The sequence below is a fragment of the Monopterus albus genome, unplaced genomic scaffold, assembly GCF_001952655.1.
Source record: "Monopterus albus unplaced genomic scaffold, M_albus_1.0 scaffold34.1, whole genome shotgun sequence".
Lineage (NCBI taxonomy): Eukaryota > Metazoa > Chordata > Actinopteri > Synbranchiformes > Synbranchidae > Monopterus > Monopterus albus.
Genome location: NW_018127914.1, coordinates 4675081 through 4688455, shown reverse-complemented (window position 1 = coordinate 4688455; position 13375 = coordinate 4675081). Strand labels below are relative to the sequence as shown.

At 43.8% G+C, this 13375-nt stretch overlaps 1 protein-coding gene across 1 annotated transcript; it reads right to left on the bottom strand.

Moving 5' to 3' along the window:
* Positions 1-2687: 2687 nt before the first annotated feature.
* Positions 2688-13284, bottom strand: clspn (claspin). The gene is made up of 22 exons (XM_020597504.1): positions 13194-13284; positions 13022-13094; positions 12723-12825; positions 11914-12491; positions 11633-11821; positions 11277-11440; positions 10974-11167; positions 10488-10540; positions 10074-10267; positions 9189-9726; positions 9082-9086; positions 8472-9009; positions 8061-8094; positions 7773-7860; positions 7540-7661; positions 7247-7408; positions 6959-7080; positions 6402-6529; positions 5852-5972; positions 4313-4389; positions 3721-3882; positions 2688-2866 (listed from the first exon to the last, which is right to left on the bottom strand). Exons 1-22 carry the CDS (start codon positions 13266-13268, stop codon positions 2738-2740), a joined length of 3849 nt encoding a protein of 1282 aa, XP_020453160.1. The 5' UTR covers positions 13269-13284; the 3' UTR covers positions 2688-2737.
* Between the last annotated feature and the right edge of the window lie 91 nt (positions 13285-13375).

Genomic DNA, 13375 nt, shown 5'->3' with positions numbered 1-13375 from the left:
TCCCCTCCCTCCCTCCCTCCCTCTTCGCACAGTAGCCTAAGCACATAAAAAATACATCAAACACAGCCGTCCGCCCAAGGCCTCGTCACATGCAAAATCATCTCTCTCTCCATCTCTTTCTCTAACAAAAATGAAAAAGAAAACCCAAGTTACAAAACAACTACAGAGGACACTGATGGAAAGAAAGATAGTCTGAACTCAGAGGACTGAGGGTCGTCTGCGGAGCCTCCTGAGGGAAGAGATTATTGTAATGTTAACACTAACCACCCTTTCTCCTTTGACACACACACACACACACACACAGAAAGAGTTAAAAAGGACCATGACTTACCTTGTGCACAAAAAGACCTTGTTTGAATTGTGCATGGCCTGCAGCACCATGACCCACTTCCCTCAGTTCAGCTCCACATCTGTTCCAGCACTGGTGTCGGCTGCAACAGCGGCCGAAGGCACCAGCAGTGCCCGTAGGCTCCTCTGTCAGATTCTTGGTGCTGAGATGCACAGAGACTGTAAAGAGAAGCCTGCTGGACTTTGAGCTCACAGCCAGCACTCTTAAAAATCAGCCAAATTAACCAAGACGTGCTAAATTGAACTGCTATTCCAACACGGTGGCTGCTTTGCACACTGATTATACACTTTTATTTTAGGCACAGATGTGAGCAGACATACTTGTACAGTCCATACGTCACAACACAAGCGCACAAACCCTTGGGTGCTACAGCTCATGTTTCTTTTCAATTATTCCACCCCCTGCCCTCTCTCCTCCTCATAATCTGAATAAAATCAGATCCATGTCCTCTAGATATTTAGAAGCTGGGCCTCGATGCCAAAACTTGTAACCTTCCTCCTCTTTCAAGTGTGGAGTGAATTGGGAGTTCAGGGGGTGGGGTGTGGGCTGGCTTTACTGCGTTGACCTTGTAATTCCCTCTCTGGAGTTAAACAAAGTTGTGAGAAGCGAGTATGGTGTTGATGCAGAGAAAGAGAAGAAGGATTACAAAGCAGAATCCCACCAAGGCTGAATTACTCCCCAACTTGCAAAGACATTATTCCTATTAAATTCTAATTAGAATTAATTTCTCAACCCTGCAAACAGACCCTTAGGATTTGGAGTCGTCTTTATCTCGATTAATTGCATTGTAATGGCTCAAAAGTAATGACCGATGCCGCTCCACAACAAAATCCATCTAATTATTCCATAGCTCAAAGGGCCTCTTGGCCCTTAAGATCTCACAGAAATTCAGGCACATTCTTGAGAATTTTCACTCTCAGACAAACAAAAACATCACCCTCTTTGAAAAAGACAAAATATCATCATTACCTTAACACCAGGATTAAGTTGACGGCCTGCAGGTATAACAGCTCACTATAGGCGGGGCCCACCACGGGGTTCATTCCAGATCCTCCTGGCATTGGCCCCTAATGATGTGTAATGGGGCCTCCTGCGTCCATCCCTAACCCCAGGATCTTCTCCTAATCACCGTGGCTACTAATGAGATGGAGAGACATGCAAGGGCTCGTTAAATGATCCTCCATTTTAAGCTGGCCTAATATTAGCCTCTTACCAAATCATTAGTCTCTAAACGGCAATTTGTGCTTCAAACCAGGAGGAAAAAGTGAAATAAAGAGTCAAAGGAATCTCTGAGTGTGGATCTCTTTAGCAAGGGACAGATGAAGTGGAGCTGTTGAACATGCATGAGGTGGATGTGTTTAGGAGGATTTAAGTAAAGGCTTTCCCATCCTGTTAAACTAAACTTTCACAATCAGGATCGCAAAAAAGCTGAGATAGGAATTTTTTTGTGTGATCTCAATATGCCTTAAACAGAAACCAACTTGTACAAAATTCCTGTCCTATAATAAGGAATTTGATTTTTAGGAAAAGAAAATTAATGCATCAAATGCTGTAAATACCGATGAGACGTTGGACAGTGCATCCAACTGTCCACTGACGTACACTCTAAGCCGTCTCTCCATATCAAGTGCCTCGTTTGTTGTGCTCAATGTAAAGCTACTGTAGTACTGCTCTGCTTGTCTGAAGCCCCTGCCAAGATACTTAAGGTCTTGTACACTAAAGACATTTGAAAATGGTAAGAATTCAAGTTTTATTGACATTTTTGTTGTCATTTAGACAAAACCAACTGTGCTCATATGCTGCTTATATAACATTTAAGAGGGAGCCTGGCTGTGATGCAGCACAATGCAGAATCCCAAGACACATGTGGGAAATAACAGTAAGTGCACATCATACTGTACCTGTTGCATTGCTGCTTACTGTACAAACACTGTTACCTGGCAACATTCAGCCTAAGCAGGGAATACAGAAGCAAGCAGAGCAATGTCTTAAAATTTTCCTTTATTTACAATGTAAAACAAACATTTGAAATCATCAGTCCAAGTCCCAAAGCATTACAAAGCCAAGTCATTCCTATTTACATGATAAAACCTATTTAAAAGGGATCTTAGTGGCGTGGTCCACACTGAGTCATGTAAGACAGAAGCAGGACTCAGCCCACCAAGTGAAACATCAAAAGATGCTTCAGTGGTGCCATTTTAAGGCAACATCAACATGCGCCCATCGACATTTGTGTGCCATAAAAGACGCAGATGCAACGGCTAACCGGACACCTCAGCCAGTGATGAAGGGCGCTGTTGACCCCTTTTGCCTGGTGACCTACTGGATGAGGCTGCTATGTTCTGGCCCTTATTGGTTTGCTGATCAGTCCCTTAGTGTGTTGTGACCTCAGTGGTCCAGGAAGCTGAAGATGCTCCTCTGGGGGCCTTTAATCTGTCCAGTAGGCTTGTTCTCCCTGCAGACCCTCTTGGCTGCTGGGTTGACAGCTTCCACCTGCCCCCTCTTCTTCATCATCATCTGAGGATCAAACACATCAGAAGTTCACAACCCCGAGTTGCAGAAAACACAATCTGGCAAAGCAGATAAAATAACTCAGTGCAAGCTGTTAACACTACTGTTCAACTAACAGCGGTATAACTTACTGTATTACATAAATAAAATGTAGATTTATCAAATTTTACTGGCAGCTCTTTGAGGAAAGATGTTTGAATAAGCACGCTTGTTTGTTGCCATTTAAATCTCCTGTGAGCAGTGTGGGCTTTGACTCCACCTAGTGTCACACATCTAGAATACATCAAAGATGTCAAACTGACCCATAGAAAGGTGGCTGGCTGAAACAAAACACTGTTTTTGAGGTTAGCGGTGGGGATCAGCTCCACTCCACTTATCAACCAGTGATCACGTTCACCTGGATGTGAAAGGATGCTCATCATAGACTGTGATGGACACTCAATCGGTGACCGTTTGGCTACGAGGTGGTATCTTTGGGACAGACCTTGCACATGGGACCTTTAGTACATCTCAGAAGTTTTTTGCAGAGAGTCACATGACATACGTCACGACTGAGCCGATGGTTCTCACGCTTCACTTGTATAGTCAATATCTGTGCTGCAACAATGGCCCCTCACGCCAGCCACGATTCTTTTCAAAAGGTAAAGTGCAGGTTAATTTGTTTTATTTTTACTTTATACTGTATTTTGTATCACTGTAATCATTTTTATATGGATAAGTGGGTGTGGAACAAATCATCCGAGTTGCCATTATTTCTTATGGGGAAATTCGCTTTGATATACGAGTGCTTTGGATTACGAGCACGTTGCTGGAACCAATTATACTCGCAATCCAAGGTTTCACTGTATATTATTCATCACCTGATTTTGGGGAGCAGCTGATATCGAGTTGTCCTTCTCAGGAGAGAGCGTTTGAAACAAAAACCCCCGGCTGGTTCTAGGCGCCAGAGGGTTCCCCTCAGAGATCGACGCCAGCTTCTGGAGGACGGCGCGAGGCTGATTCAGTAGTGATCCTCTCCTCACCTGGAAGAAATCAAAACCAAAAAATCTTAGATGGCCCTTGTACAGATCACAGAGGATATATCATGAACTTTGTTGGATAAATATTTAAGGCCAATCACCAACACACAACCACTCAAACTATTCTACAATATTTTGAACGAGGCAGAACATTTATTCTCTCGTGCACCACCTAGTGTCTTGTCCTTTGAAAACTTTTAGCTATTAGCAACACAGCACCCTGAGTAGAAATTCTTAACGATAAACGTGCTGAAAAAGCCATCCTGCTGACCCTAGTAAATACATCTTCACATTTGGCTAAGAACCATGACATATCTTCTCAGAATAAAAGCATCAAATGACAAGCAAAGAAATTGTTGTTTTTAAATCAAGTCAGATTTTTGTTTTCCAGAATTTAAAGTCAGGAAAGCAAATCAAATTCCCAGTGGTGTACCTGTAAATGCTGTGAGGGTCTCTGGAAGAGATTCAAAGCTGATGAGGTCTTCTCTGGCTGAGGTGCGACAGGGGGCTCTGGTTTGAAAACGGTGAGAGTGTTAGAGCAGTGGAACAATCCGAGTGAAGCTGCTGCAGTAACCCAGTCTCTCAGAGTGGTAAAAATGTCTGCACAGATTCAAATTAGTCCCTGTTTAACAATCATACTGGAACAAGGTATGACTGTTAAACAGGGACTTCAGTCTGATGCAGGCATGAAATGCTAAGACTCAGAGATTTTTTTATTGTCAATTCACTATATGGTAAATGGACTGTATTTATATAGCACATTTTCACAGTGTGTTGCACTGGCCAAAGCACTTTACAAGCAGATCATACACCATTCACACACACATTCACACACCGATGACGACACATCACCGATTCCACACAACGGCGCTAGTCAAGCCACCGGGAGCAATTTGGGGTTCAGTGTCTTGCTCAGGGACACTTAGGCATGCGGGGAGACCGGGAGTCGAACCACCAACTTGCTGGTCAGAAGACGACTGTCCTACCTCGTGAGCCACAGCCACCCCGATATATATTTATGTGGCGGACATAAAGAAAAATCCAATATACCATTTCTCTCTCACCTAGTATCGAGTGCTATAGCATTTAAGAAACTAAAATAGAATAAAAATGGAATAAAATAGAATAAGAAGACTAGATTAGCGTAATTAGGTTAAATGGTACAACCTAATAGGCTACGACTTAAAACCATGTACAATCAGTGACAGTAGTGCAAACAATAACAAGAAGATCCTCAATCACCCACGTGAATGCACTTTGTAACGTTTTGAAAGGTGCCTCAGTTTACAGGAACAGAAGCACAAACAGCTAAACTCGATTCCTTTATATGAGAGTTATGCCCTGTAGCACAGCAAACTGTTTAGATCTGAGGAGATGAAATTAATGAAATCAAAACTGACTCATGTCTTGGAGGAACAACAATGCTACTGCTAGGAAGAAACACTCCGATGTAACTTGTCATTTAACTTCAGTGTTGGCAGCAGTCTGGTTGTCCTGTTCAGTGTCTGGGGTGGACTGTGTGCGCGTGGCTCTGCTGTATCTCCACAGCACTGTAGCACATCAGGTGACATTACAGACACTTATCAACAGACAGCGTTAAGCAGATCGGAAAGCAAATATCTCTGTAGCCTCTAAGATGAGACTGTTTCTCTCTGCTGAAAATGTGGAAAGTGTTAACCACATGTAATACCATGTTCACCGTACTTAATACTGTACGTTTTCCTGTCTACAGCTTTATCACATTTCAGCTGCTAGGAGTGTAACTGGAACAAAAGAATAAGACAGTTGTGTCACTAGTTTGTGTGTGTCGTTTGTCCTCTCTCTAACCTTCAGGTAGTTCCTGGGTACAGATTTGCACACAAAAGGACCTTTGCTGTCAGTGCTCCTAAACTTTAGAGTAATTATTAATCTAACTATAACTGAACTAAAACATGTGTGGGATTCTTCTTGTGAGGTCTCACATCAGACCAACCTTTTCTCTGCAGAGTCTTGGCAGTCAGTTTCTTGGCCAGCTTCATAAACTGACTGTCCTCCTCTCCGATCTTCTCATCGTCTACATCCAAATCCTCCCCTTTCTTGGCTTTTTGTTCAGACTGGGAGAAAAGACACCGAACAATGAAGCACCCTGTGCACTCACATGGCCTGGCTTTACTCTGCTTAATGTTTACAGGGCGAAATGTCTGTGAAACCTGCACTGAATTTACAAACATTTTCTGAACTCAACACAGCAAATGTATGATTTTAAATGACTAGTTCCTTTTTTTTTTAATATAAGATAATAATAACCACCTTTATTTAGCCAAGTATGTTACACACAATTTGTTTCCAGTACAGAACTGAGGCAGCCATCTGCGGCATCAACTCAACCGATGGCTCTAACCATCAGGGGCAATGGGGGGTTCCGTGTCTTGCCCAAGGACACTTGGACCTGTGTTGACTGCTCTACCCACTGACCCACAGTCGTCCTTACCACTATCTGCAATTGGGACTTCTGAACACAAAGTACAAACTGTCTGACCTACCTGTTCTCTGAGCCACTGCTCCCTCTCCAGCCTCTCTTTCCTCCTCTGGACCTCACTCTGGTCCATGTCTTCATCTTCCTCCTCTTCTTCGCCCTCTGCCCCCATCCTGTCCATGTCGAAAGCATCATCTGCAGGAAAGATTCAGAAGGAAACTCTTGAAAAACACCAAAAGGCGTTTATAGAATCTAAATTGAAAATCGGAGAGACTCAAAGTTCAAACATCCACCTCACAGACATTTTTTTCCACACTTATACATAATTTTTTATACCAGTTCCACATAATTTTTAAGCTTATAGCCTTAATTTGCAGCATTGTTCTTAATTCTTCTATCTCCACTCCACTTGTATCTGTGGACAAGTGGCAGCTGTTGAATACAACTGTCCTTACAGGTTAAATAAAGTTCTACTGAATTGAACTGAATGTAGGAAAATGCACATAAAACTGAATAAATACACATGAATCTCAGGTGCTCTTGACTCAGCAGTAACATACTCGATCACCATTTGGGTTATATCTTTTAATAAGTAGCATATGGTATTTACTCTGTCAAACCCACCTGTGCTTTTCCAGCGGAAGCGACGAGCTCGTCCTGGACCATCAGAGTGCAGGTCACCATCAAGGAGGTAGCGCTCTTGGTAAAGCCTCAGACGGCGCTTGTCGTCATCCTGTATCTGCTTCCTTTAAAAAAATAAAAACTTACTCTTAGTGGTTTCCTCTGCACTTGCATCATATTCAAAAACACAAGAAATGGCATTTAATAAACTGATTGAGGTGGTGAACTCCATAATTACAACTGTTTGGAAATAAGAAGATAAACATGGTGTAAAAAGCAGCTGTTACTCACATGTGGATCTTGTTGACCTGGTCCTGCAGCTCTTCGTCAGAGGGAAGCTCTTCAAGAAGCTCCTCTTCCTCGTATTCACTCCCTCCATCACCTTCTTCATCATCGCTGCCCACATCGCTGCCTGACAGCGCAGCCTCCGATTCCAGGTAGTCAGCCAAGCGCCTGTGAACAGGATGTGAGAACCAAGTAAAACCTTTGTTACAAGGAGGATTTGTTCTGACAACTCATTTAAAATGTACAACGTTACATGAAGGGTACAACACAAATGAAGTCTGATGTGATTTTTCACTTACATTTTCTTATTTTTCTTGACTAGATGTGATGCAAACAAACCCTGCATCTCCTCCTCTTCTATATCATCTGCCTCCTCATCCTCCTCCTCACTTTCCCCTCCACCATCCTCATCGCTCTCCTCCTGTAAGGCCACAGCTCACTTGTCATTTGTATCACAAAGACATACGTCCACTGTGTTACATATAGAGTGGAATCGTACCTAAACAATAACAGACTCACTGAGGCATCTTACCTGCTCACTATGACTTTCCACATCTGACAGAAGCCGAAACCCGCAATCCTCTTCCTCCACCTGCTCCTCTTCCTCTGATTTCTTTTTACTTTGGAGAGAAAGAAACCAGTGTTAGACTCTTGCATCCAATTCAAATTCCATTAATATTTTTATACTGTAAGGTAGTGTTAAGATGATGAGTAAAAAGATGGAAATAGTGACGTGGTTTAGTTTGGTATTAAAGCAAAACAGCCTTACTTAATAACATTTCAGATGACGTTTAGTTTAGATCAAGTCTGTGTATTGTACCTGTTTGGTGCTGGTGAAGCTGTGTGAGTAGAATCTGAAATGAATGAAACCATAACATCAAACATCTTAACAGGGAAAGGTTTAAAAAAACAACACAAACAAAAGAAAGAAAATGTGAATCCACTAAAACCACAGAGTGTCAAGGACAGAGAAAACATTCCTGACCAAGAAGTATAAATACGTCACAGGACAGACTCAGGTTCTTCACAGTTCTTCAGGCTCTTATTAAGGAATTGTCTGTTTAATTTCTCATTACAATAATAAACTGTCTGCTTTTAATAAGGTCACCAAAGTTTACCTGCAGAACAGACTGTACACTGTAGATGATTTCAATCAAGAAGTACTTTTAGAATAAATACACAGCACAGCAAACACTGATAAAAATAAAGAGGGGACATCACATTCTCTTACCCAGACTAGGGAATTTGCCTGAACACAGCCCCAGGAGCTGATCCATAGTATTTTCAGATTCTTCATCTTGTCTTCCATCTTTATTCTTCTCCATTTCCATCAGCTCCTCTCCTGCCTGTGTTGGTGGAAATGCTCCAGAGCACAGACGAAGCAGCTCATCCTCCTGCATGGGTCCAAGGCCTCCGCTTGTACCGGAGCCACTCTCTACTGTCCCAAAAACACCTGAGCACAACCCTAGCAGCTCCCCCATGTTGCCATCCATTGCATTTTCATCCAGACTGTCCAGGATCAACTGTCTTTTGTGGGAGCCAGGCACGCCGGGACGAGGCCCCACGTTCAGGAAGCCATCTGCGTCAAGTAACTGGGAATGGGCATCATCTTCCAGGGAGAAGCGGCATTGGGAGTCACCTCCCAGGCCAGGGCCAGAAGCTGCTTCAGTCAGGGGTCCTGAATCTGCACCTGGGGAAGGAGGTGCATATAGGTCTTGGGAGTCTTCAACAGGAAGAGAGAGAGAGGGCTCCGACAGCTTCCCTGAACTCTGATGGGGGGAAAAAAGATGAAAGAAAAATTAAAGTGCTTTATTCTGGGATCATTGAATAAATTATGACACCACAACTGTTGACGTGTAGATGATTTCAATCAAGAAGTACTTTTAGAATAAATACACAGCACAGCAAACACTGATAAAAATAAAGAGGGGACATCACATTCTCTTACCCAGACTAGGGAATTTGCCTGAACACAGCCCCAGGAGCTGATCCATAGTATTTTCAGATTCTTCATCTTGTCTTCCATCTTTATTCTTCTCCATTTCCATCAGCTCCTCTCCTGCCTGTGTTGGTGGAAATGCTCCAGAGCACAGACGAAGCAGCTCATCCTCCTGCATGGGTCCAAGGCCTCCGCTTGTACCGGAGCCACTCTCTACTGTCCCAAAAACACCTGAGCACAACCCTAGCAGCTCCCCCATGTTGCCATCCATTGCATTTTCATCCAGACTGTCCAGGATCAACTGTCTTTTGTGGGAGCCAGGCACGCCGGGACGAGGCCCCACGTTCAGGAAGCCATCTGCGTCAAGTAACTGGGAATGGGCATCATCTTCCAGGGAGAAGCGGCATTGGGAGTCACCTCCCAGGCCAGGGCCAGAAGCTGCTTCAGTCAGGGGTCCTGAATCTGCACCTGGGGAAGGAGGTGCATATAGGTCTTGGGAGTCTTCAACAGGAAGAGAGAGAGAGGGCTCCGACAGCTTCCCTGAACTCTGATGGGGGAAAAAAGATGAAAGAAAAATTCAAGTGCTTTATTCTGGGATCACTGAATGAATTATGACACCACAACTTGACAATATTAAGCTTGGCAGAACTGACCATATTCATTTAATCCTAAGTAGGTTTTGGAGGATTCACACCCCTGATAATGTAAATTTAACACCAACTGGTAAAACACACTGGAAGGGTCTTACGGATTCAGTGTGGATTGACTCATTTGATTCAATGGAATTTTATCTATCTGTAGTGTGAGACTGCCACTCAACGCACATAGAAAATGCTTCCAAAAATTCTTCCAGTGTGTTTTACCAGTATGTATTAAACAAACCTGCAATTTTACCTTCGAGGCAGAGCCAAGAAAACTGGGCCTGAAGAGGCAGGGAGAAGGGGAGCGGAAAACCGACGAGCTTGGAACACCTCTCCCTGAGGAGCGCTGGTGATTGACAGGTTGGTAGGAGGTGATCATTGATCCTGGAAGTTCAAAACTACTGTTGTGGCTACTGTCCTTCACCAGGGACAGGGAGTCATCCTCTTCTGCAAATCAGAGGGATGAGAGCAGGTAAAAAGGACGGAAGTGTTTCACAATAAATGTTCTACTGTTAAGTAGGGCTTTTTTCAAATGCAGTGAAAAGAAATGTGGGGAAAAAAAAACATTACCGTTACTATATTTAAGACATTTTGTCTTGATGACTTTACATCAATCTATTGTGAATGTAAAATGTATAGACAAATGCAGGTCCTTCATCCTACTCACCCAACTTATTGCTGCCATCCTGTCCAGAAGGACCAGACCTTTTTACACCATCACTACAAAGGAAAAGCATACATGTCAAGCTTTACAACCCACAACAAACACAAATATGTTATTATAAATGTGATAAAAGAATAACTTCAGACAAGCAACACACCAAAGCTGAGCTACTAAGTCTCTCTGACAAGCTGTTCTTACTAAATAGGATCCCCAAGGAGTTGACTGTGGGTGAAGCGACAAAGACTTCACACACACAAGTTTGTGTACAGATGTTGAACAAGCATAACACAACTACTGGCAGATTTTGTTGGACACATGACTAAGAAACAATGTGGTCCTTGACTTGACACACTCTGCTCAGCTGTGTGCGAAGAGCACGGCCCCGTCCCCGGGGTTCAGAGTATGGAGACCGCCAGATTAGAGCTTGTTACATTCCCACAGTGGAAAAGCACTAAAAGACACACAACCAGAAAACACACACACACTAACCCAGTACGAGAGCAGGAGTTGCCAGCGAACAGCAGGAGTGTGCCATCTGTGTTAATGAGATCAGGCGTTGATGAGGGTCTGTTCAGTGTCACTGGAGAAGGGCTCCTGATACTCTGCACTACACTGCCTTCCTCCTCGTCTTCTGCTTCAACTTCATCTTCTCCATCATCTCCTCCCAGTAAGTTATCTACACCCTGATAGAGAGAACAGGAATGATGAATAAAGAAAAGGGGACACAAGCACAACTGTGTCTACAGTAATTTGATTGCTAAAAGCAATGAGACACAAAACACATCCTCTTACCTCTTCATCCTCTGATTCATCTGTCATCTCCTCCTCTTCCTCCTCCTCCTCACCCCAGTCTTCATTGTCAAGGTGATTCAGCTCAGCCTTGCGTGCCCTTTCCACCTGTCTCCGCTGGGCCATGGCCAACTGTAGACGCTGCTTCAGCGTCAGCAGCTTCTCCCCTACACAAAGGCCCAGAGGATGTGTCATGTCAAAGAGCCAGGACAGGGAATAATACATCTCAATGTCCCACTCAAAAACCAATACTTCTGTTGTGTGTTAACGGTTTTAAAGGGTTCAACAGTCTCCTGTCTCCCCTTAAAACTGCTTGTTATTTGAGGTAAATATTAGAACTATTTTAAAGTATCCTGTACCGGGCTTGGTGGGCGCTGGCTTATCTGCTCCCTCTTTAACAGTGACAGTAAGCGACTCAGCGTGCAACTCTTCCTTGCCAGATGGGGTGCTGTCTTTACGGATGATGCTGAGATGCATTTTATGCTCTCCTTGGGGCTGCACGGGTACCTGGACATGCCGAAGGTAACGCACCTTCAGGGCCTCAACACCTGATTGAAAAAGAAGGTAAACAAGGGTTTAATCCGACTTATGACATGTTTTTTCCCTTAAATCTTGAAATCCTAAGAGAATGACATCTCACCAGGGTTAAGCTGCGGAGGCTCAAGATGAACAAACGCACCGTCATCTGCACACAATTTAGCAACAGGTGGGGGTTCCAGGCCAAGCTCCTTTAATCTGGCCAATTTGTCCTTGTTTGGTTTGGTGGGCTGCTGCGCTGAGGGCTCTGCTGCAGCTGGGTCAGTGCCAACACACCGAGCAGCTAAAGGCTCAGCCAAAGCACCAGGTAAAGGGTCCTTTTGCAGTGTTTCAGAGTCAGACATTACTGTAGTTTTGCTTTGTTCTATAGGGACAGACATGTCTTCTTCAGAGTCAGAAGCTTGTCTCATTTCTCCATCTGCTGTGACTGACCCCTGCAGACTCTCAGAGAGGTAAAGCATAGGGCCAGATTCCTGGTCAGGATCTAGGGCCACAGCTGCTTCTTGGTCCTGGTTGAGGCTCTCCTGCTGTGGAGATGAGGTGGCAGCAGGCTGAGGTAAGGGTTGGATCTGAGCAGACGAGCGCTCCAGAGAGGGACAAGACTCCTGTTGGGGCTCACTGAATGGGTTTATAGGAGGAGCTGGTGACGTCTCCAACATCATGGCTGAATACTTTGTAGATCTAAAGCAAAGAAGATTTTCATTAATGTGTGCAGGGAAATATAGCTGCCTTATAAACTTTGGATCAATTCTGATTGTGTGTGTGTGTGTGTGTATTGCAGAGAAAGTCTATAATTGATCAAATGAGAATCACGTGAAATTAAAAATGCTGACAAACTTGGTCACAAGTCTATCCTAAAATAAAGCTTATGCCGCTGATTGCTGAACTGAAATGTTAAATGTTTGCATTTACTTCAATAATGCCATGGCAGGACCCTCTGGCCTGGCTCTCTTCTTAAAGAACTGGTCAATGGTCTTTGGCTCAGGGATGTGGTAGGGCAAGCCTAGAGCAGACTCTACAAAGATAGAAGAATGTGTCAAAGATGCTGGTTCACCTGCCTGGAAGACATGAAACACCTCTAATAATCAAACCACACAGTTAAAATCCAAGTCATCTGATGCTTAACTGGCAAACCTAAATATAAAGTAGTTAAAGAAGAGCTAACACATTGGCAGAATCAAACAAAACAGAAGTGCTTGCTGTAAACTGACCTCTGATCAGTCTCTGAGACTCGCTGTGGAGTTGTTTCATTGCCTCTTTGCTTGCACGTGCAGCTTTCCTCTCCTGAGAACATCACACATGTTGAACATGAAAACATGTTTTGTTACTGGGCATTCATTGTACAGCATTTAGATTAACTTCAAGCAGTGTGGCTGTGCGTACCGTGCGCTGGGGTTTCACTGGGGCCTCTTCATCTTCCTCCTCTTCGTCATTCAGCAGTGGACCCTGCACCAACATTTAACACCGACTGATCACACAAAAAGTCTGTCTAAACAGAGCCAACAATGTGCCACACTTTTCACCACATGACTTTAATACGTTTTAAAGTAATACGAGCTCCAATC